General features: G+C 35.6%; 1 protein-coding gene across 6 annotated transcripts; it reads left to right on the top strand.

The window, feature by feature from the left end:
* The first annotated feature begins 2044 nt into the window (after positions 1–2044).
* Positions 2045–20456, top strand: pfkpb (phosphofructokinase, platelet b). 6 transcript variants are annotated; one of them, XM_043264205.1, is made up of 23 exons: positions 2045–2292; positions 3915–3988; positions 4271–4348; positions 4713–4902; positions 4993–5158; positions 5348–5392; positions 5476–5584; positions 6742–6837; positions 7691–7783; positions 7883–8008; positions 9579–9643; positions 9766–9835; positions 10394–10540; positions 11307–11377; positions 11458–11545; positions 15048–15200; positions 16717–16881; positions 17899–17960; positions 18076–18187; positions 18286–18385; positions 18977–18982; positions 19100–19205; positions 19768–20456. In XM_043264205.1, the coding sequence occupies exons 1-23, from the start codon at positions 2208–2210 to the stop codon at positions 19913–19915; spliced, it is 2355 nt and encodes a 784-aa protein (XP_043120140.1). In that variant the 5' UTR covers positions 2045–2207; the 3' UTR covers positions 19916–20456. The 6 variants fall into 6 exon arrangements, with proteins under 6 accessions (XP_043120140.1, XP_043120155.1, XP_043120162.1 ...); XM_043264197.1 differs by lacking the exon at positions 15048–15200 and adding an exon at positions 12512–12664 and having other exon boundaries at positions 2049–2292; XM_043264220.1 differs by lacking the exon at positions 18977–18982 and having other exon boundaries at positions 2047–2292.
* Positions 20457–21232: the final 776 nt, after the last annotated feature.

The raw sequence follows: 21232 nt of genomic DNA, 5'->3' as shown, positions 1-21232 counted from the left end.
AAGTAATGATATTAGTAGTACACATTTTGGATTTATACACAGATTTTTTTCTGTGCAAAGAAAATGTGAAAATTATCTATATCTGTTAATCAGCAATAAATTATATTTCATATCAACAGATTAAAATATTATCTTGGACGTTACAGTCAAATGACAAGCACCTTACATTATGGTTTTAAGGGGTCAATCTGTTTATTATTTTAGGAATTTAAGCAGATGTATGGTAATAATTGTAGAGAACATGTCATGTCAGTCAGAAAACAAAGCCTGGACATTTTAATTAATTCAGAAATCCTGGCAATGGCGTGAGTTAAAAAAAGAGCACATATTGTCGCAGCATATACGAGGATTACCCGATCACCGCCACAGCTTGACCTACAGCAACTGTCAGGCATGTCGCGCTGCACTCGCTCTTGCTCTTTATCTTAGTGCTTTGTGCTCTGGTCAGTCCTGTTGTAGACAGACGTCCCGCCCTTAGGCCGCCTGAGAAACACAGTTAGCCCAGACAAGGATAAAAACAGAGCACACATCCGAACACTCTTTCTATTTTTTCAAAACTTTAAAGATGTTTTATGTCAGGGCTGATTTATGGACTGGGAAAGATGCCTCAAAAAGAGCACCAGGTAATAAGTCTTGAAATTGTCAAAGGCAACTGAACACCAGGACTCCTGACCACTAGAGCCACCACCTTCTATTTTTAGTTATATATCATTAGTCTACCAAAACAAGCTTGTCCTATCTATTTTCCTTTAATTCAAACCCCTTGAAGAAGGATATGGGGTCGATAACTAGGAGCGGGGCAGCAAGATGTATTCAACTATTCAACAATTGCCAGTCGTAATCTAATATTCATTACGACAATAAAACACATTATTACTATTATTACTACTACTATTATTATTAATACTATTATTAATAATGCTAATCAAAAATTGTGATTATAGGCCTTGAAGAGACACCGAATCATATGACAAAATGAATAGAATTTTAATGAACATTTTAACTGCAATAAATATTTCCTTATTTGTTAAGGCAATGTCTAGCTGTTAAGAAGCATGCTTCCCACACATAGGCTATTAGCAACAACATGAAGGAATAAATGCTAAAACTTTATTAACCTGTCCATTTAAAGCAACTGTATGTAGTTTCGAGCATTTTGGCGAGCCTCCTACAGCTGAGTAAAATATCGTAAATGTCAAAGAAAATGTAAATATATCACAGAAACCAACCCCATTTGTCTAGAAGTCGGTGCAAAGTCACGACTTAGTAATTATATTTTAAGATTAAAAAATAAATCCGCACAGTTGCATTAAAATATGCATTAAGAACTATGTACATTTGTGTCACTAACAGATGTGGTCCCTTGTTCTTGCTGCAAGATCTCTCTCTCTCTCACACGAAAATATTCTCTGAGGGTAAATGATTCTCAAGGTCATGGAGATTGTGTGTATGTAAGCCTTTAGAGACAATTTCACTCTTCACAGTTGGCAGAGGTTCACCTTTTGTTGGCTGGATTACGTTTGGTATGTAGTTGTTCTATAGATAGTAGATTCTATTAGCAGGTCACACACGTTTCATCACCACGGACCTTAACTACTATGCACTTGCCTTTAAATGAACTTACTTATTGTCTACATGCATGTTTTTGCGTTGCAAAAAAATACCTATATGCACATCTGTAATTAATTTCTGTAATAAAAATTTTATTACACTGTTGACCCATCCCCCTACACCTTAACCCATCCTTAAATCTCCCCATACCCCCAAACATAACTTTTGATGTAGTCAAGGCCGGCTAATATGCACCGCGAAACCGTGAACTAATTTCCCAATCATTTCATGAGTGAAACTACCACCTAAACTGTGAACGAATATCGCCTTGCATTTAGAGCGGGCTGGATCTTCAGCGTGCGAATTGCGTCGCAACAGCTCTAAACTTGATGAAAGCAAAGCAGGACTTCCTTGTGACTTCTTTAATCCCAACGTAGGAAGGCAATTGGTCTGCGTTCGTCCAGATGAGACGTGATCCGCGGGACCATTGCGTGACGCTGCTGTCAATCTAGCGGGGGCGGCGGACGTGAGCCTACCCGACCGCGCGCGTCCGACACCGGAGGAGAAGTTGATCCTCTCCAGCTTGCTTCGGATCGCTCTCACCTCGCCCGAGAATTAAAGGCATTGCTCGGTTTGCAAAAGACGCCTGTGCAAAAATGCCGGACACCAAAAAATTCATCGAGAACCTCTCCGGGGCGGGGAAGTCCATCGGCGTCCTGACAAGTGGCGGAGATGCTCAAGGTACGGCGTGTTTTTCTTTTAACAAACCGATTAGGATGTGTACTGTTTGCTCGTGTTCTCCGCGGCAGGTTGACTTGTTTACAGCTTTAACTGCTACGCATCCGAAGGGAGCCAGTGCAACAGATGTTAAAAGAGTAAGGCGAGGCAGTTCCGGGGTTTTAAACTGACGCTCAAATTACTCCATCGCCACTTTTTTAGCTCTTCCGACATATCGTTATTATTAACAAAACCGAGTTTTAAAAACGCGTTTTGATATATCTAAGATCTATTATGTATAGTGCACGTAAAATAATTGAAGTTGCGTCTCTAAGAGTCTCGCGCTCGATGAGTGTCATGACAACGCGTAAACCGGGCGCGCTCGAGCGGCTTTTAACGCGACTGGAATTAAATATTTATGCAATTACCTGACGCTGCGTTTACGGCATGTCATGCATTGTATTTTACTCTTGCATTGGCATTCGGTGAAGTACTTAATGAAAGCGAGTCAAATTCCTCCAGGTCGAATTATCTGTCGCGTTTTCTCTGCGTGCCGCTCGCTTGGTGTGTGTTTGTGCGCATATTTGTGTCACGATGAATACATCACTGTGAGGAAATGAGTGCGCGTGTCTACGTGATGGCAGGCAAGTAGAGCGAGATTCCCGTGATGCCGTGATCACGTGGAAAAACCGACGGCATCCCGAGCGTGAGTGTGCGCGCGGGTTAAAAGCCGCGGGATAGCAGTTTCCGTTCAATGGCTGAATGCTCTTTTTTAAAAGCGCATCTCGTGTCGGGCATTTCTTGTTTTGCTCGTCATGTTGAGCCGAAGAGAACACGGAGAGGCGTGTTTCCTTGTGATGCAATGTCTGGCTTCCGTCCTACAGCTCAGTCGAAACAGACAAGTGGATTTTACTATGTGCATTCAAAAAAAATAGATATTTAGAAAATTATCTTTAAAGTTATCCAAATGAAGTTATGAGCGTTGCATAGCCTATTACTAATCAGAAATTAAGTTTTTATATATTTATGGTACAGTAGGAAAGAATTACAAATTATCTTCATGGAATATATATATATATATATATATATATATATATATATATATATATATATATACACATACATATATATATATATATATATATATATACATATATATATATATATATATATATATATATATATATATATATATACACATACATATATATATATATATATATATATATATATATATATATATATATATATATATATATATATATATATATATGTCCAGGGTCACATATGGGAAATAGAGAAATTAGAGAATAAAAATACTCCTGCATTAAATATAAATTCCTAGACCTTTAATTTCTGACCTTTTTACCTTTTTATTTGGGTCTCTGATGGCACTATGTTTCCTAGCAACGGTTTCCAGGCAGCAGCCCTCCCATCACTATGGGTTAGGCTGGACATAACCTCAGGGCAACAGATGCTTGATTAAACTTGTCAGGTCACAGCACTATAGGCAACATAGCGAGTAGAGCCTCCACTCTCATGTTTTCATTTCTCAAATGTGTGCGCTTATAGATGATCTTTACACTGTTTGATGAGTTAGAATTTGAGAATCACTAGTCTTTCTCTCTCTGTATTTTGCCACGTAGGTATGAATGCTGCTGTGAGGGCAGTGGTGAGAATGGGAATCTACGTGGGAGCAAAAGTTTATTTTGTTCATGAGGTGATTTTTCATTTTCCTAATTCTCAGATCGAAACCCATAATGATAAAATAAAGCCTTTTGTTTACAGGCATCTTTCGCAGCACTCAGTGACACATTAAAAGCACAATGAAATATGAAATACGACAATTTCAGTGTCATTTTCTGAAATTGTTTTCTGTGGATCTCAAAGGCCATGCATGAAAGCTTGTGACAGATAAAAGGTGTCCATTCTGTGTATGCCTTGGTAAAAAGAAAAATTAATTACGTTTTTTATGAGGTTACAATGAGTGCTTCGTTCTCAGGGCTACCAGGGCATGGTGGATGGAGGTGACAACATCAAAGAGGCGACATGGGAAAGCGTGTCCAGCATGTTACAAGTGGTAAGCAGTTTGCTATAACGAAGTCTCTTAAGCTTAAATAGCACACAGAATAAGCAAACATAGAAAAGACACAGGGTTGCTGCGGAGAGCTGCATGATTTTCTCAGTATGGTCATGATTTTCCTGTGGTTCTGAAGTAAAAACATTAGACAAACAACACGTTTTAAAATTTAAAAAAATTAAATAAACATGATTAATAATAAAAAAAACTGTTGAATGAATGATTCAAAGACTTTGTTAGTGAATTAATCTGTTTTTGAACAAATCTTTTGAATGAATGACACACTTTAACTTTCATATTTTGACCAGTGAAAACCATATGAATGAATTGTATTGTCTTAATACTACTGTGTGTGTGTGTGCAGGGTGGCACTGTGATTGGCAGCGCCCGCTGTAAGGATTTTCGTACCCACGAGGGCCGTTTGCGTGCCGCTCTGAACCTGGTGCAGCGCGGCATCACTAACTTATGTGTGATCGGCGGAGATGGCAGTTTGACCGGGGCTAACCTCTTCAGGGAGGAGTGGAGCGGACTCTTGGATGAGCTTGTCCAATCAGGTAGCAGAATGGGAGGGGCTTATGCGTGGGAGGAGAAATCGTCATTTGTAACTGTATCGAAAAAGCATGATATTTCTGCTGTCTTCTCAGGTCAGATCAGTGAAGAGGCTGCCCAAACTCATTCTGCGTTGCATATTGTTGGGATGGTGGGCTCTATAGACAATGATTTCTGCGGGACAGATATGACCATTGGCACGGACTCAGCACTGCACAGGATCATAGAGGTGGTGGACGCCATAATGACCACGGCACAAAGGTACTGTGTATAGCAAAAATGACAATAAACAGACAATTGTAATTATAAGATATTAAAATCGCCATTAAAAAAAGTGTGTTTTAGTGTAAATGCATTTTGAATATCAAATGCATTAGACATGTTCTTAAAGCTTAAAGCCTGTCCTTGAAAATACATTGAGTTTCTTTAATTCATGTTGTTTGCTTTTAGCCATCAGAGGACCTTTGTGCTGGAGGTCATGGGAAGACACTGCGGGTAAGACCCTTGTATAAACACTCGAGAGAAACACGGATTACGCTTAAAAATCAGCATTAAAAAGTGTGTGTTTGTGTGTGTAGGTATCTAGCATTAGTCAGTGCTCTTGCGTGTGGAGCTGACTGGGTGCTGATTCCAGAAATGCCTCCCAAGGATGGCTGGGAGGAACAGATGTGTCATAAACTATCAGAGGTAGCACACTCACACGCATAAACATGCACAGAAGAGCCTACAGCTGTGCTCAAACCAGCTCAGATATAGAGGTTATTACCCTAATTACATTATTTAGTTAAGTGGCAGTATACTCTAGTTGTTTATTTAAAGCAGTCGCAGTGTAGCATGAAGTAACATCACACCATAGTTTTAACTCTTTGCTTTATATTGTGCACGGAGCGTTGCAACCGAGGAAAAAATGTGCATTTATCGATTTACAAATAAGGTGCTTCACACACAATTTCTCACCAGTGCCAAGAATATTTGTTGCAAATTTATGCGTAAATTAGATTTACACATTAACTAAAGCTGAAATGTAGAGAAAAAGAGAACTATGCATAATTTTATAGGACTTATTTATACATCTATCTCACACTCTCTCTCTATATATATGGAAGTGTCTGCATTTATGTCTTTGATTTTATTCTTTTACGTATAGCACTGAAGTTATTTCAGTAAGGCAGTTCATTCAGATGATTCATTTTAACAAATTGGTTCAAGAAATATGATTCACTGAATCTTCTGAATCCTCACTCAGCTTTTTTTCATGCAACTCTTTGTGCATTTTGTGGCGAAACAAACATTTAATTCAATTATCGAAGAGAATGAATGCATAAATGAGCTTTGTTTAGATTCGACTGAATACTTTACGTTTGATTCTGTCACTAATCGATTTCTTTATTGTTTTTGTGACAGAAAAATGCTTCTCTTTTCAACCGAATTATGTAATCGGGTATTTAGACAGTTTAATAGCTTACAGCTTCATTGCAGTTAGTTAGCTTGTAGCGTAGTAAACGTCTGTTAAAGAATAGCTTGACAGTGCTACTCGGTTTAGCATCAGTTTCCCAAGCTGCCATTGACATTCATATGAACACAATCACACAACACACTCATGCATACATGCAAGTGCACACACACACACACACACACGGCTTGTTTCAGTCCTGCAGTGTTTGTCCCGCAGAGCCGTTTGCGTGGTTCTCGTCTTAATATAATCATAGTGGCCGAGGGAGCCACAGACAGACACGGAAATCCCATCAGCTCTAATGCAGTGAAGGACGTGAGTATCCCCTCCCTGTTCTCACCGGTGTGTATGTGTGTATGGATGTGTGTGTGCACGCTTTCTTCCCTTGTAGAATCGCGCTGATAAGAAACGGCTTAATATCATCATAGTAGCTGAAGGTGCAATAGACCAAAACAACAAGCCCATAACCACAGAACTTATAAAGGATGTGAGTAATACCCAGCTACAGCCTATACATTCATGTTAAATGTGCCTATGCCAAATGACCGTTTTTCTTCTCTTATACCTAATAAATGAAAAATGTGTGTTTTGGATTTGAGATCTGGTAGACATATTTTCTTTTGTTTAAACGTGTGAGTGTCCATACTTCTCTTCATTTGCTCTGCATGTAATTTACTTTTATGTATTTTCTTAATTATGCAAAGTTTCTCTTCCAGCATTTATGTCTGTGGTTATGTTTGCTGAGCTTGCATTTAATAACCCCTTTAGAAATATAGCTTTTTTATGCATGTGTGCTTTTTGTGTTTTGGAGTTGGGTTTCTGTGTTTACTTTAAAATTAATAATAATTCCATCTAGAAATCGATACTTTTCTCCACCAAAGTGATTAAAGATTACAGAAATTGACAGTAAAGATATTTGCATTGTTATGGAAAAACATGCTCTTTCAAACGATCTATTCAACAAAGAATCCTGGAAAGAAAATGTTTTTCACAAAAATTAAGCAGTAAAAAATGTAAAAAAAAAAAAAAAAAAAAATGGTAATAATAAGAATGTTTTATTGAGCAGCAAGTAAGCATAATATTACAATTTGAAAATAAATTGGTTGAATTAACAGTTATTTTAAATAGTAAAAATATTTCACAATATTACTGTTTTTACTGTACTTTTAAGCAAATAAATGGAGCCTTGGTGAGCATAAGTGAAAAAAAAAATTCTGACTGTGAACTTTTGAACAGTAGTGTATATCTGCCATAAAACCTTTAATTTCCCTATCTTGCTGGATCTGTTTGAGAAACATCTGTATTTGATGTAAAGTTTGTGTGTTGACTCTTTACTGCAGCTGGTGGTGCGCTGTTTGGGGTTTGACACGCGGGTCACCATTTTGGGTCACGTCCAGAGAGGAGGAACGCCCTCCGCCTTTGACCGGATTTTGGTATGGTCCTGACTAAATAAATCCCAACAACATGATTGACTCTTTGACATGGCGTATTGAGTGTCTTTAAGTGTCCGTCTCTTCCCCTGTCCTCTGCAGGCCAGTCGTATGGGAGTGGAAGCCGTCCTGGCCCTGTTAGAAGCGTCTCCTGGTACTCCAGCATGCGTGGTGTCTCTGTGTGGGAACCAGGCTGTCAGGCTTCCTCTGATGGAGTGTGTTCAGATGGTGAGAAAGTAACTCAGCTAATGGCAGTCTTTTGGGTTTTAAAGTTTAGAGTAAAGCTCATTAAGTCTGGGAGCCTGGCCTAGCGGTTGGTTCGTATGAGTCCTTGTTTCCTGTCATCTGTGCACATCTGTATCAGTAAGAGACGTTAAGAAAAAAAGTCATTTTCCCATACGCTAATATATGTAAATTTGCAGTAAAACATATATGAAAGATATTGGAACAATTTAATATATTTAGGCCATGCAAAAATTCAAGTTAATGTATGTGTGCCAATCCCAAAACCCATTAAAACATGTTTATATTAACTAAATATAAAATGTATGTGTGTATTTATAAAATTATGACATCTGTATATGTCAATTTATACTAGTTGATACTAGGATTTACCCGTAAATGTGTTGAAATAAAGAAATGCATGACAAACTAGTTTAAGGAAACATAAGTTTTCACGCCTTGGCCTATATAAAGATTATAAAGACATAATCCTTATAATTTTTTTTATTTAGCCATTATAAGCCAATAATACTGCCAATAATACGTTTACCAAGCCACGCCGCTTCAATCCCACTAAACATTTATCCAACTATTATAAACGTTTTTCTAAATAAACACAACAAAATATGCAGTATTATGAAAAAATAGATTATGAAGAAAGGACTGCACCTGTTTTGCCGCTGCATTAGAGCTAACATCAGACGATCATAAGATCAATAGTACACTTTTACTCAAAACTCACTTTAAACCACCATCGAGTGTTTGTACCTGTCAGAGCTTTTGCTTGAGATGCTTTATTTTGGCCACTAGATGTCCCTATAGAGCTTCACGTCTGCATTATTTGTTTCTAATCAGTGCAACTGCTTTCACATGTGCCTTGTTTTAGCCTATGTATTTAAACAGAGGACTTCCTTTGGGTTCTTTGCTTGGATATTAATGTTCCTTAGCCAGTCCTTTTGTAAGTCTACTGTAGAACGTTTCTTGGCAAATCTTTTGTTTCTATGTTAAATTTGGCTTGTTTATGCCTTCTTCCTGAATTTAGTTTTGGAGGTGTTTTTGCCTTTTTGGACTGATGATTATTGTTTTGACCTTCTCTAAGAAAAGGGATTTTTTGTGCCCTTTGCTTTTTGCTCATTAAACTTTGCTGAGTTAATCCAAGAACGCGTCTCACTATTGGGTTCAACTGTCTTCTGTGGCTCAGAGGTGGAACATAAGACTCTCCTGCCAGAGACCCGGATTCTAGTCACAGTACCAACCTCCTTTTTGCGATCACATGTGGAATTTGGTCATTTACTGTTTGTTAAAATATGCTATTTACAGCCTTACAGTATAGCTGTACAAATTGATTTCGTACGTAACATTCATTATTCTGAAAATATCCGAATCTCAGGAAAATCATACACAAACCATATCCTATCGTAATTGTGATCTATCAATGATCTATAATGGTTGTCGCCATGTTTATTTCTGCTGTGTAAACACACTTTTGGAGCGTAATACACATTAGTCAAAGGATCTATTTTCATGGTTTTTTGTGTCAGGTAGTTTGAGCGTTTGCTTGTTTGACTTGTTGCAGACACAGGAGGTCCAGAAGGCCATGGATGAAAAACGATTTGAAGAAGCCGTAAAGCTGCGTGGCAGGTAAACCACAGAAATCATTTTACAGAGCATATGTCAAAGGTAACGCTGTCCACCGTAGTTTTGCTCCTTTAAACCCAACCCGAAAATGTCTGAATCTTTTTGTTTTTCTTCGCACATTGTAGAAGTTTCGAAAACAACCTGAACACTTACAAACTCCTGTCCCATCGCAAAATTGACGCTGAACTTCCACCTGTAAGTGATAATGACTTTAATATTATTATTAACGATATTGCGACACATCTCCTCTGACTTGGCCTATTTCTGTGACACTGACAGACCGATATGTTTATTTATTTTCTTTTGCGGGGGTGAGGATGGAACACAGGAAGGACGTGTATGTATACGGAATATACATATAGAATGGAATAGAACAGAAGTCGAAACAATTGAATACTGATTGCTTTTTCATATACTAGATTCCCGTTTTACTATTTTTTTTCATTAGTGATTAGTTTGTTCAGAGTATAAAATATAACACAGTACAAAATATGATATATTTTTACTATCTAGATATATTTTTCACAGCATTTTTTGTGCAAGAAGGAAGACTTCTTCATCATAGTCACTGTGACTTCTGCATAATTTACTCACAGTCACACAAATGCACCTTAATCCAGGATTTTGTACTGTGTTTCTGTTGTGCGGCAGATTAGACTCCATAAACATTTGAACATGTCTGCTTGAGGTCACGTGACTCGCTTTGAGACTTTATGAATGAGAGGACTGTTTATGCTCTCTCCTGTTGTCTAGAGCTCATTTAATGTGGCTGTGTTGAATGTTGGCGCTCCTGCAGCTGGGATGAATGCGGCCGTGCGTTCGGCCGTCAGGGTCGGGATCACCGAAGGCCACACTATGTTTGCTGTAAACGATGGATTCGAGGGCTTCTATAAGGGACAGGTAATGCAACACGAACTAACAGACCGTTGTGTTTAATTAGTGTTTTGTTAATCGCGGGCGTTTTTATGTTTACGACATTTCAACATTTATTTTTGGCACTTTTCAAATACTTATTTTAATGTAGAAACTAATAGATAATCATAGATAATAATAATATCTTTCAATTCTAAATCGGAATATCCATTTTAGAAAATATTATCGTTTATTTTTTTATGTATGAAAATCATGGTAAAGTATGGTAAATATCACTTGAGAAAAGAGTAGATAACATTATATTACTATTATATTGTAATTACTATCATTTGTTGGGCAAAATTTCCAATCAAGTTCTAATTTAATTTGGTCAAATTATACAAAAGGCATTAAAATATAATGTCTATTTTACGAAAAATTAGCTCTGGCGAGAATAAGTAATCTGACTTTGATTCGAAAAATGGAGGTGTGTATGTACATCAATCCCCTCCCAAATGAGATAAAGAGTCATGATTACAGTAAGCCCATTATTCCATCCCACAATCCCCTGCTGCATTGTGCTCAGTGCCATAATTAGCCTAGTGTAGCATTACAGATCTGTTCAATGCTACTTTACTCTTTCAGAGGTAATGCTGCTAATGGCGATGATGCATGTTGGCCATTTAAATGCATGTTTGAGGCATTTTCTCGCTTATTTGGACAAGTATATTAGATTGTATGTGCTTCCTGTTTCTCTGTTTCTTTGTGTGACTGATGAAGAGATACAGGAGTTAAAGCAAACTTTCTCTCTCAGATAAAAGAAATAAAGTGGGGTGATGTTGGGGGCTGGACAGGCCAGGGCGGGTCCCTGCTAGGAACAAAAAGGTAAGATTATATTTCCAAGGGCCTATTGTCAATAAAAAAGCATGTATGCAATGAATACGATTTTTTTTTTATCATTTCAGAACTCTCCCAGCAAAGCATATTGATAAAATTGCAGAACAGATGAAGATTCATAACATTAACGCTTTACTCGTTATTGGAGGTTTCGAGGTATGTAACGTACAAACACGGTTACAGTATCTACGTACAAACACGCTTTACAGTAATATGTTTTTGTACATATTTTGAAACATATAAATAACATGAATAAGATTTTGATTCTATGGCACTGAAGACATTCTACCAAAAAATAACTAGAATGAAATTATGTCTCTATTTTTTTGTGTAAATTATTTCATCACTGTTTTATCATATTTAATATATTAAATGGCTATTTACAGATGAAAAGCAATACTTTACATTGTTTTTTAAATTCCCAGTTAAGCATTGGTTTTTAAGAGAATCACATTTAGCAATTATGAGACAAAGTATCATATTGTTTTGGATTATCTTGTTAGTTATTTAAATGTAAATAACGTACAGTATATAAAAATCTAAACAGTAGAAAAATCAGGGATTTTTTTTTTAAGAAATAATAATTTATTTGACAAAAGTAGATTAAATTAATCGAAAGTGACAGTAAAGAACGTTTGAATGTTTCTAAAAAGAATAACATTTATTTTGAAATCTTTAAAACATCTTTATATTTTTGTGGAAATCATGGTACATTATTTTCAGAACTGGTTTTCCACTAATCAAATAATTATAAAGCAGCACAGCTGTTGTCAGGCTTGATAATGCTAAATTTGAAATTATATTTTAAAATATTCTCAAGTACAAGTAGAAAACAGTTATTTTTATAGTTTTAAACTATAACTTTTTACCATATTTGTCAAATAACTGTAGCTTTGGTAACCATAAAACGCATTAAAACATTTTTAAAAATCCTACAGACCCCAAAATATTAAACTGGAGTGTAAGACATCTTAAAGTGCTGGAATACAACAAAGTCCAAGTAAAAATTCTGCCTTGCTACATACGGTAACTTCCTATCTACATTATCATAGTGGGCATGGTTCTCTGCCCCTCGCCCCGTAATTCTGGCCAGTGACCCATAAGTCCTTGCTCTGACCGCAGGCATATTTGGGGCTGATGGAGCTGCAAGCAGCTCGTTCCAAACACGCAGAGCTTTGTGTTCCCATGGTGATGGTCCCGGCCACTGTGTCCAACAATATCCCCGGCTCAGACCTGAGCATCGGGGCAGACACGGCCCTCAACGCCATCACGGACGTAAGACGGCACACACTCGTGTGTGTGGGGTGGTGGGCATGTGTATCTGTTTGTCAAGAGCGCTGTTCGGTCAGTGAGATACGCTGAAAGGTCAGGGCTGACGATCGCCAGCCTCCCGGTCAGGAAACACACAGGTCAGACTAAAATACTTGAAGGTTAAACAACACTCTCAGACTCAACCTTAGGTAAATATGTTTTTTAGATACGTTGCAAAGCTGAAAGTGTGGTAGAGTGGTGTTTTGTGGGAGGAGGGAGTGTTAAACAATTGTGTAGAAATGACAGTATTACTTGCAGCTGTTTGCCAGTAACTTACTGTAGATTCAAATTTGTGGTATTTACTGGCAATACAATTGCATTTTAAGTTTAAGGAGATCCCAAAAATCTGATTGGTCGTATTAAGTATGTTTACATGTTTTCGATTTTTTTAAAATGCTCTTCACGCTAAGAAAAAAAATGCCTCTTTTTAAGAATTGCACACTGGAAGATATACAGATATATATATATATATATATATATATATATATATATATATATATATATATATATATATATATATATATATATATATATATATATATATATATATATATATATATATATATACATACATATATATATATATTATCTTATATAATTACACACACATACTTTCTTAACTGAACAATTGCAATTTATAAAGTTCAGTTTGATATGTTCTCAGAATTACGAGTTTATATCTCACAATCCTGCAAAAAGTCAGCATTTTGATAAAAAAATCGCAGTTATGTTGTTTTTGTTTTTTCAGTGGCAGAAACTGGCTTCCATGTCTAATACTGTAGTACTTGTCAATGTTAAAATGATTGCAATCCAACAAAAGTGTGTGTCAGCTGTAGCAATGATAAGAAGAGTGTAATATGTAATGTGTGTGTATATATATGTATATATATATATATATATATATATATATATATATATATATATATATATATATATATATATATATATATATATATATATATATATATATATATATATATATATATATATATATATATATATATATATATATATATATATATATATTGTGTACATGACATTTTAAACAGATTACTGTTGTCCATCTAATAATGTAACTTTTAAAGTACATGTAAACATACTTGCTGTGTATAGTAGGTTGACTCTCAGCTCTTTAGATAGAGTTTTGTCTTGTAATATGAAGTAGATCTGTGAAGGTGAGGTTGGCGATCACTTCAGCCTGACTCAATCAGTGTGTCTGAGGACGATCGCATGTGGTCACACAGCACAACCTGGCGCCCAGTCTCACACTCGACTCTATAACTCTGTTTTGTGTGTGCTTATATTGCAGGCCTGGTCCAACACAAATGTGTTTATTATTACAATAGCACAATCACCCTGAGAGCCAAATTATAATAATATCATAATTATTACATTGCATTTTATGTATGATTATATTGCATGTGATGTGAAAATATTATCATTTGATTTATAAAATTGCTTTAATAATATTTATTTTCCCAAATAAACATACATTAAAAATTATTATAAATGTAATTTATTATTACCTTTTTATTTTGAGCTTGGTTCTACTATTTCAAAAATATATATATATATATATATATATATATATATATATATATATATATATATATATATATATATATATATATATATATTATATATATATCTATATATATATATATATGGGAATAATTGAGTTCTTAAAAGCATTTGAGTTCAAAAGTATTTGACAGTACGTGACATAACTAACAACTAAAAACCATTCGATGGCTAAAATATCCTATTTATGTTGTTGTGGAATAACCTTTCATTTTGTGGGTTTAAGCAGTAATAGATAATTATATGCTTTAGTTCTTAATCACTAATACTCAATAACATTTTAATGTCTTTGGACAGCATCTGTGTCAAACTGACGATTTCTTGCATTAATATTTCTGTAAGAATGCGTGCAGCATATTCTGTTCATAGACATTAAGTTGTAAATAACACATAAAATCAAATGTAAGTGCAACTAACTGCATGCTGTTTTGGGCCAGGCCTGATGTGTGTTTCTCTCCGCATGTGTGTGTAGATGTGCTATTTAGGGTCTGGTTGTGCTGCAGTTTGGTCCGGTTGTGCAGGTGTGTTAAGTTGGTCACACTTTTTCGGTCATTCGATTTTTTTTTTCTAAATAACTTCACCATTTATTCAATGCCATGCCCACGTCGCGTGTAGGAGCTCCATCTGGTGGTCAACTATATTGGTCTCGAGCAGACAGGAAACACTTTTACCCCTCAAAACAATCAGAAAGGAGCATATTTGGTCCCGTTTAGTGTACACTAGTAAGTACGTGAGCGGCCGTCCTAATGCATGTGCACTGCTGCAGGCCTTTGAGAGTTTGCTGCAGCTGGTCGATGCCCGCAGCAGTTATGAGGAGTTCTGCGTGCCCATGTGCATGCTGCCCGCCACCATCAGTAATAATGTGTCCGGCACTGACCTCAGCATTGGCGCAGACACCTCCCTCAATGCCATAGTGGAGGTAAGACACACCACCGTCAGACAGAACGACAGATATTACGATAGCAATCAGCACAGCGGAAACGCAAAGAGAGACTTTGTATCATTTTTGTTTAACTGAAAATTTTAATTTGCTGATAAGTCACCCTCAGGCTATCTAAGATGCAGATGAGTTTGTTCATCAGAACAGATTCGGAGAAATTTAGCATTACATCACTCTCAGCAATAATTCCTCTGCAGTGAATGGGTGCCGTCAGAACAGCTGATTAAAGCATCACAGTAATACACAAGTAATCCACATGTCCATCATTTAATATCTCATGGATTATTACTATGTTTTTATTAGCTGTTTGGACTCATTCTGATGGCACCCATTCACTGCAGTTGGGCAAGTAACACTAAATTTCTCCAAATCTGTTCTGATGAACAAACATACACATCTACATCTTAGCCTTAGAGAGTACATTTTAAGCAAATTTTCATTTTTGGGTGAGCTATTCCTTAGAGTCTATTACAATATATTCTTGGATTATATATTGAAACCTACTGTTGTGGGTTGACAGACAAATCACATACATATTTGACATAAACTTATTCAGAAAGAAAGTGTACAACGATGAACGATTTTACAAGTGGACACTTCTTAGTGCACCTTGACATTTGTACAATCATACCTGGCTATGAGAAATGCATACATAATATTTTTTCCGGTTTTATTATTTTTTTTTATGTCCTCACAGAAACGTCTAACTATGAGAAATTAAGATTTAGATGCTGGTTGCATTATCTGAGGTTATATAACATACAAATCATGTTTTTCCACTGCAGGAAAGTTTGCTATGCTGATGTGAAAGTTTGTATGTATTCCTAAATTGCATGGCAAACATTTATCACTCCAAAAAAAAGAACTGCACTCAAATCACTTATTTATGAGTTGAAACCACATGCATGTTCTCTGTTGTCGTGAACTATACAGTGCCTTGTGCTTGCATGTGACAGCTTACGCACAGGTCCAAAATTAACACTCAACAAGCGCCAGCTGTGAGTAAAAAGTGCAACATTATGCATTTTGTAAGTTGAATTAATAATCATTCAATGACATAATTCATGACGTTTGGGATTAAAAATCCCAAATGCTAAAAAATCCCAATATGTGTATATATATATATATAAAATTGCTCAATTATATATTATAAAAATAATAAATATATATATATATATATATATATATATATATATATATATATATATATATTATTTTTTTTTTGTTTTTTTTAATTATTTAATATAGAATTTGTACAGCAATTTTTAAAACATTGGGGAAAAAATATTATTTATAAAAAAAATTTCTAAAATGTTTTCAACAAAAAACTGAATTTACCTGTCATTGGTCGGTTAATTTTGGACTATGCTTTATGCTTGTCTTATATCGAATGTGTTACATGTAGCGTTTACGTGTCAGAACTGCATTAGCTTGTGCGTGAGTGTGATAATAAGAGATACGTATCATTCTTTAACTGTTGTAATGTGTGTGTCAGACGTGTGACCGTATAAAGCAGTCGGCCAGCGGAACCAAGCGCCGTGTGTTCATCATTGAGACGATGGGCGGTTACTGTGGTTATCTGGCGACGGTGGGCGGCTTGGCGGCCGGAGCGGATGCAGCCTACATCTATGAAGAACCGTTTGACATCCGAGACCTGCAGGTGAGAGAAACCGTACTTTAGTAATATAGATAGTTAAATATACTGCATGTATATATTTTGCAGTGTAACTGTGTGACATGGACAAGGTGACTGAATACAGCTCTGTATTTATATATAGCTTCGTCTTGTGACCTAGATTGGCAAACATCACTGCCAAATCTATAACTTTTTTTAGCATATAAAAAAAGTACCTTGGAGTGTCAGAAATATGGTACGTATGAATGTGGTGGAAATTGCATTGTCATAAGATTTCTTTTTTCTATCCACTTAAAATTTAAACAATTTTATTTTACACACAGGTTACGTTGAAATATGATTAAAATAGACTTTTATGCTCACCGAGGCTGCATTTATTTAATCAAAAATACAGTTAAAAATGGCATTATTATGAAATATTATTACCATTGAATATACATGTTGTCTATATTAATCTGCCTTAAAATTAAATTTATTTCTGTGATGCAGAGCTGAATTTTCAACAACATTACACCAGTCTTCAGGGTTATCAGTGAATTAATTGTATATATATGTATATATAAATATATTATCAGTGTTGAATGCTGCTTAATGTTTTTGTGGTAACCATGATTTAAAAAGTTGAGATCAAATGTTTTTGAAAAATATTTGAGTTTAATTAAGTTTAAAATGACAGACATTTTAAACAGAAATATAGCACTATTATAGAATGAGGTCTTTAGTCACTTTAATGCAACCTTGCTAAATAAGCCTTCATTTTTTTTATTTTTATTTTTTCAGAAAAAACGAAGTAGTTAGTATTCCGTTATGAACATACAGTAGCCAAAGTCAAGTCAATGATTCTTAGCACATGAGGGTCAAAGGTCAAGTCTGCCCCCGTCTGCCAGACACGGGCATTACAGTGTACCCTTCTTCACGTCCTCTGTCTGCTCCGTCCCACACTCAGGCAGGAATATTTAGCAGAGTGTACTATTTAAGAAAGAGAGAGAGAGAGAGAACGTCATCGTCATGCTGAGTTTTCATGAGTGCTCTATTTTTCAGTCTAACGTCGAACATTTAACTGAGAAGATGAAGACCAGCATCCAGAGAGGTTTAGTGCTCAGGTATGATCGAGCTGTCTTACTTACAGCATTAATACACTGCATTCATTCGTGTGTATCGTGTAGCTCTATATGTGCAGAAACAGTGAGTGTGTGTGTGTGTGTGTGTGTGTTGCAGGAATGAGAACAGCAGTGAGAACTACACCACTGACTTCATCTACCAGCTATACAGTGAAGAGGGCAAAGGAGTGTTTGACTGCAGGAAGAACGTCCTGGGACACATGCAGCAGGTACAAACACACACACACACACACACACACACACACACACACACACACACACACACAATTGTGAACGTGATCAGAATATCGTTTTATCTGCTGGGTAGGGTGGTGCTCCTTCCCCGTTTGACAGGAACTTTGGCACCAAGATCGCAGCTAAAGCCATGCAGTGGATCTCCAAGAAGCTCAAGGAGTTTTACAGAGAAGGTAAAGAGAAAGCACTCCTGCAGAGATGCAGTCTGGGATTGCGTAAAGTCAGAACGGATTTTTAATTTTGGTACAAGAGCAACAGAAAACACGTATTCAGCACTGCTGCAGAAATTACATCCTAATAATCTTTGAGCACATTTTTGGACCAGATACATTCGGAATTCTGTAACTAAGAATTATATAAATGAATAAATTACAAATACATATTAGAAACGATACGAAGTAAGAGAATTATGCACTTTTCATGACCACAATTGCATTTACTGAATTTATACATGCACAGATGTGAATGTAAAATGTAATAATATACATTTAATGTATAGCTCTAGAATAACAATAATGATATTAATATATTTTTTTATTATTGATAATTATTTTTGCAGTTTTTAAAAAAGTTTCACAGTTAATAATTGAAAAATAAAATAAATTCAATTCATAAAACGTTTGTATTTTTTGTAATTATTTTTTTAGAACAAATGTATACATCGTATAAAAAATATACATATTGGTGAAAGAAATGTTTGGTCCTCACTGTCATTGTGTTCTTTTATTTTACTCTTTGTATTTTGCTTTCCTCGTTTGGCTCAGGTGAAGGTAAGTTATTTGGATCTCAAAATGATACTGAAGTGCAGTGTTATTACGCATACATCTTTGGTCAGTTCGCGTTGCTTGTAGATTGTGTGAAGTGCCATATATGTATGTGTTTTTTAGGTCGCGTGTTTGCAAACTCAGAGGATTCTGCGTGTTTGTTGGGGATGCGTCGGAGGGCCCTGGTCTTTCAGCCCGTCGTACAGCTGAAGGATGAGACAGATTTTGTGTAAGAAAACAAACATGCTAGCATACGTATACATACTTTATAATATAATGCATTTAATCATTTAATTGTCATTTAATGCATTATACTTACTACAAGTCTAACTTTAAGTAGATTCATATAATAATACCTAATAATAACTTTGTGTTTATTTTCTTAAATATTAATAAAATATATATTTTTATTTTAGTGAAAAATATATAAATGGTATTTTAATTTCTTAATTAGTTTAACATTTTACGTATTATTTTTTTTTTATTGTTAGTCATGGTCAACATTTCTAAATTTAAAAGCCATAATTAATCTTACTTTAGTTTCACGTTATTATCAGAGCAGGTCAAGTTATTAAACACGAAAAAAAGCCATAAACATGTTAAAATATTTAATTGTATATTAAAATTGAGAAGTAGTTTAAAATCGTTTCTGTGTCTTCGTAATACATTCTTTTTAAGTCAATAGATCAAAGAAAATAATCATGATTTTTTTAAAGAGAATATATACTTAAAAAACATGATGTCACGATGACCCAACCTTTGACCCGATATTATTCATGTTTTTTTTCCAGTCACAGAATCCCGAAGGAACAGTGGTGGCTCCGACTGCGTCCGCTCATGAAGATCCTAGCCAAATACAAAACCAGCTACGACGTGTCCGATTCCGGCCAGCTCGAACACATCGTCCGTCTGAGAGCTAAAGACATCTCATCCATTTAACCAGCAGCCACGTGTCCACCCAAGACGTCTTGCAAGTGAAAATGTATTTATTGAAGGTGAAGACCTGCGTTTCCGGTCTTGACCCGAACACATAATCATACACAGTATACGTGAAGCAGCTGACATTAAACTCTAATCATAGACGTACAGCTGCGAGGTCCTTCAGTGTAGTAGCTCAGTGTGTTGTGATTGACAATCCATACGCTCAAGCCATTAGCTGATCATCCCTTTTAAATGGGGCCAAGTGGTACATTTTGTGAATATGCAAGATTTCCATATATTTTATCTAATAGAGCTTATTTTCGTTGAATACGGAGCTATCTGTGTGTATGCTTCACTGGCTTATAGTGATGTAAATTTAAACAACTGCACCTTGTTTTAGTTGAGTTGAAGTCCGAAGGAGTCTTCCGAGCTGCTACCGTGTTGTTTGTTAGTGCTGGCACTTTGTACCACAGCAGACGTTGTGTTAGTGTGTGTTTGTCATGATGTACGTGTGTGTATATATGCTAACGATGCTGCATAAACTCCCTTTAGAATGTAATTGGTGTTATTTCATTTATTAACCCTTTGTGCATCAGTTTAAAAAGGTCATTCTGAGGTCATTAAAGGGCAACAGTGTTGAAAACGGCAAATGTTGGAAGCTTGGCAATATTTGCTCAGTCTCGTTTAAAAAGATTATTGAAGTAAAAAAGGAAAAAAAAATATTTATGAGCAAATTGTTCGGTTCATTAGTTAATAAAATTTAAATAATAAAATTTGAACAATATTTCTACAGCATTTATAAATATTTAAGGCTAATTTCTGCATTTACTAATGCCATATTAATCTCAAGTTGTGTTTATTTACTATAACAATACAACAATTATTGTATTGTTATGAACTAACGTTAACAAAGATAAATACTGTAAATGTAATGCTTATTGTCTGTTCAGGTTAGTTTATACATTACCACTTAGTGTCATTTGTTAACATTTAAAGTCTTACCAACAATGTAAAACCTATAGAACATGTTAAACTCAATCTATCCTCTCTATAATAAAAACAAAAACAGGAGACAGAGCAAGTATTTATTATAGTGAAAAAAAAAACCCACACTAGTCTTGAGTGTAGGTAATTTGTGAACCTAAATTGATAAAAAAAAACAAAAAAAAAAAAAAAAACTAACTCTTCAGCCAAAACACATCCTGTTGGCATCAACAAATATATATATATATATATAAAATATATATATATATAAAACCTGGCAGGTGCAACCAATGGTTAAAGCGCTGTAGCTCAAACATCACAAAACAAATTTGAAGCAATAATAATAATAAT

The sequence above is a fragment of the Puntigrus tetrazona genome, chromosome 2 (assembly GCF_018831695.1).
Source record: "Puntigrus tetrazona isolate hp1 chromosome 2, ASM1883169v1, whole genome shotgun sequence".
Lineage (NCBI taxonomy): Eukaryota > Metazoa > Chordata > Actinopteri > Cypriniformes > Cyprinidae > Puntigrus > Puntigrus tetrazona.
This window is presented reverse-complemented; position numbering and strand designations above follow the sequence as displayed.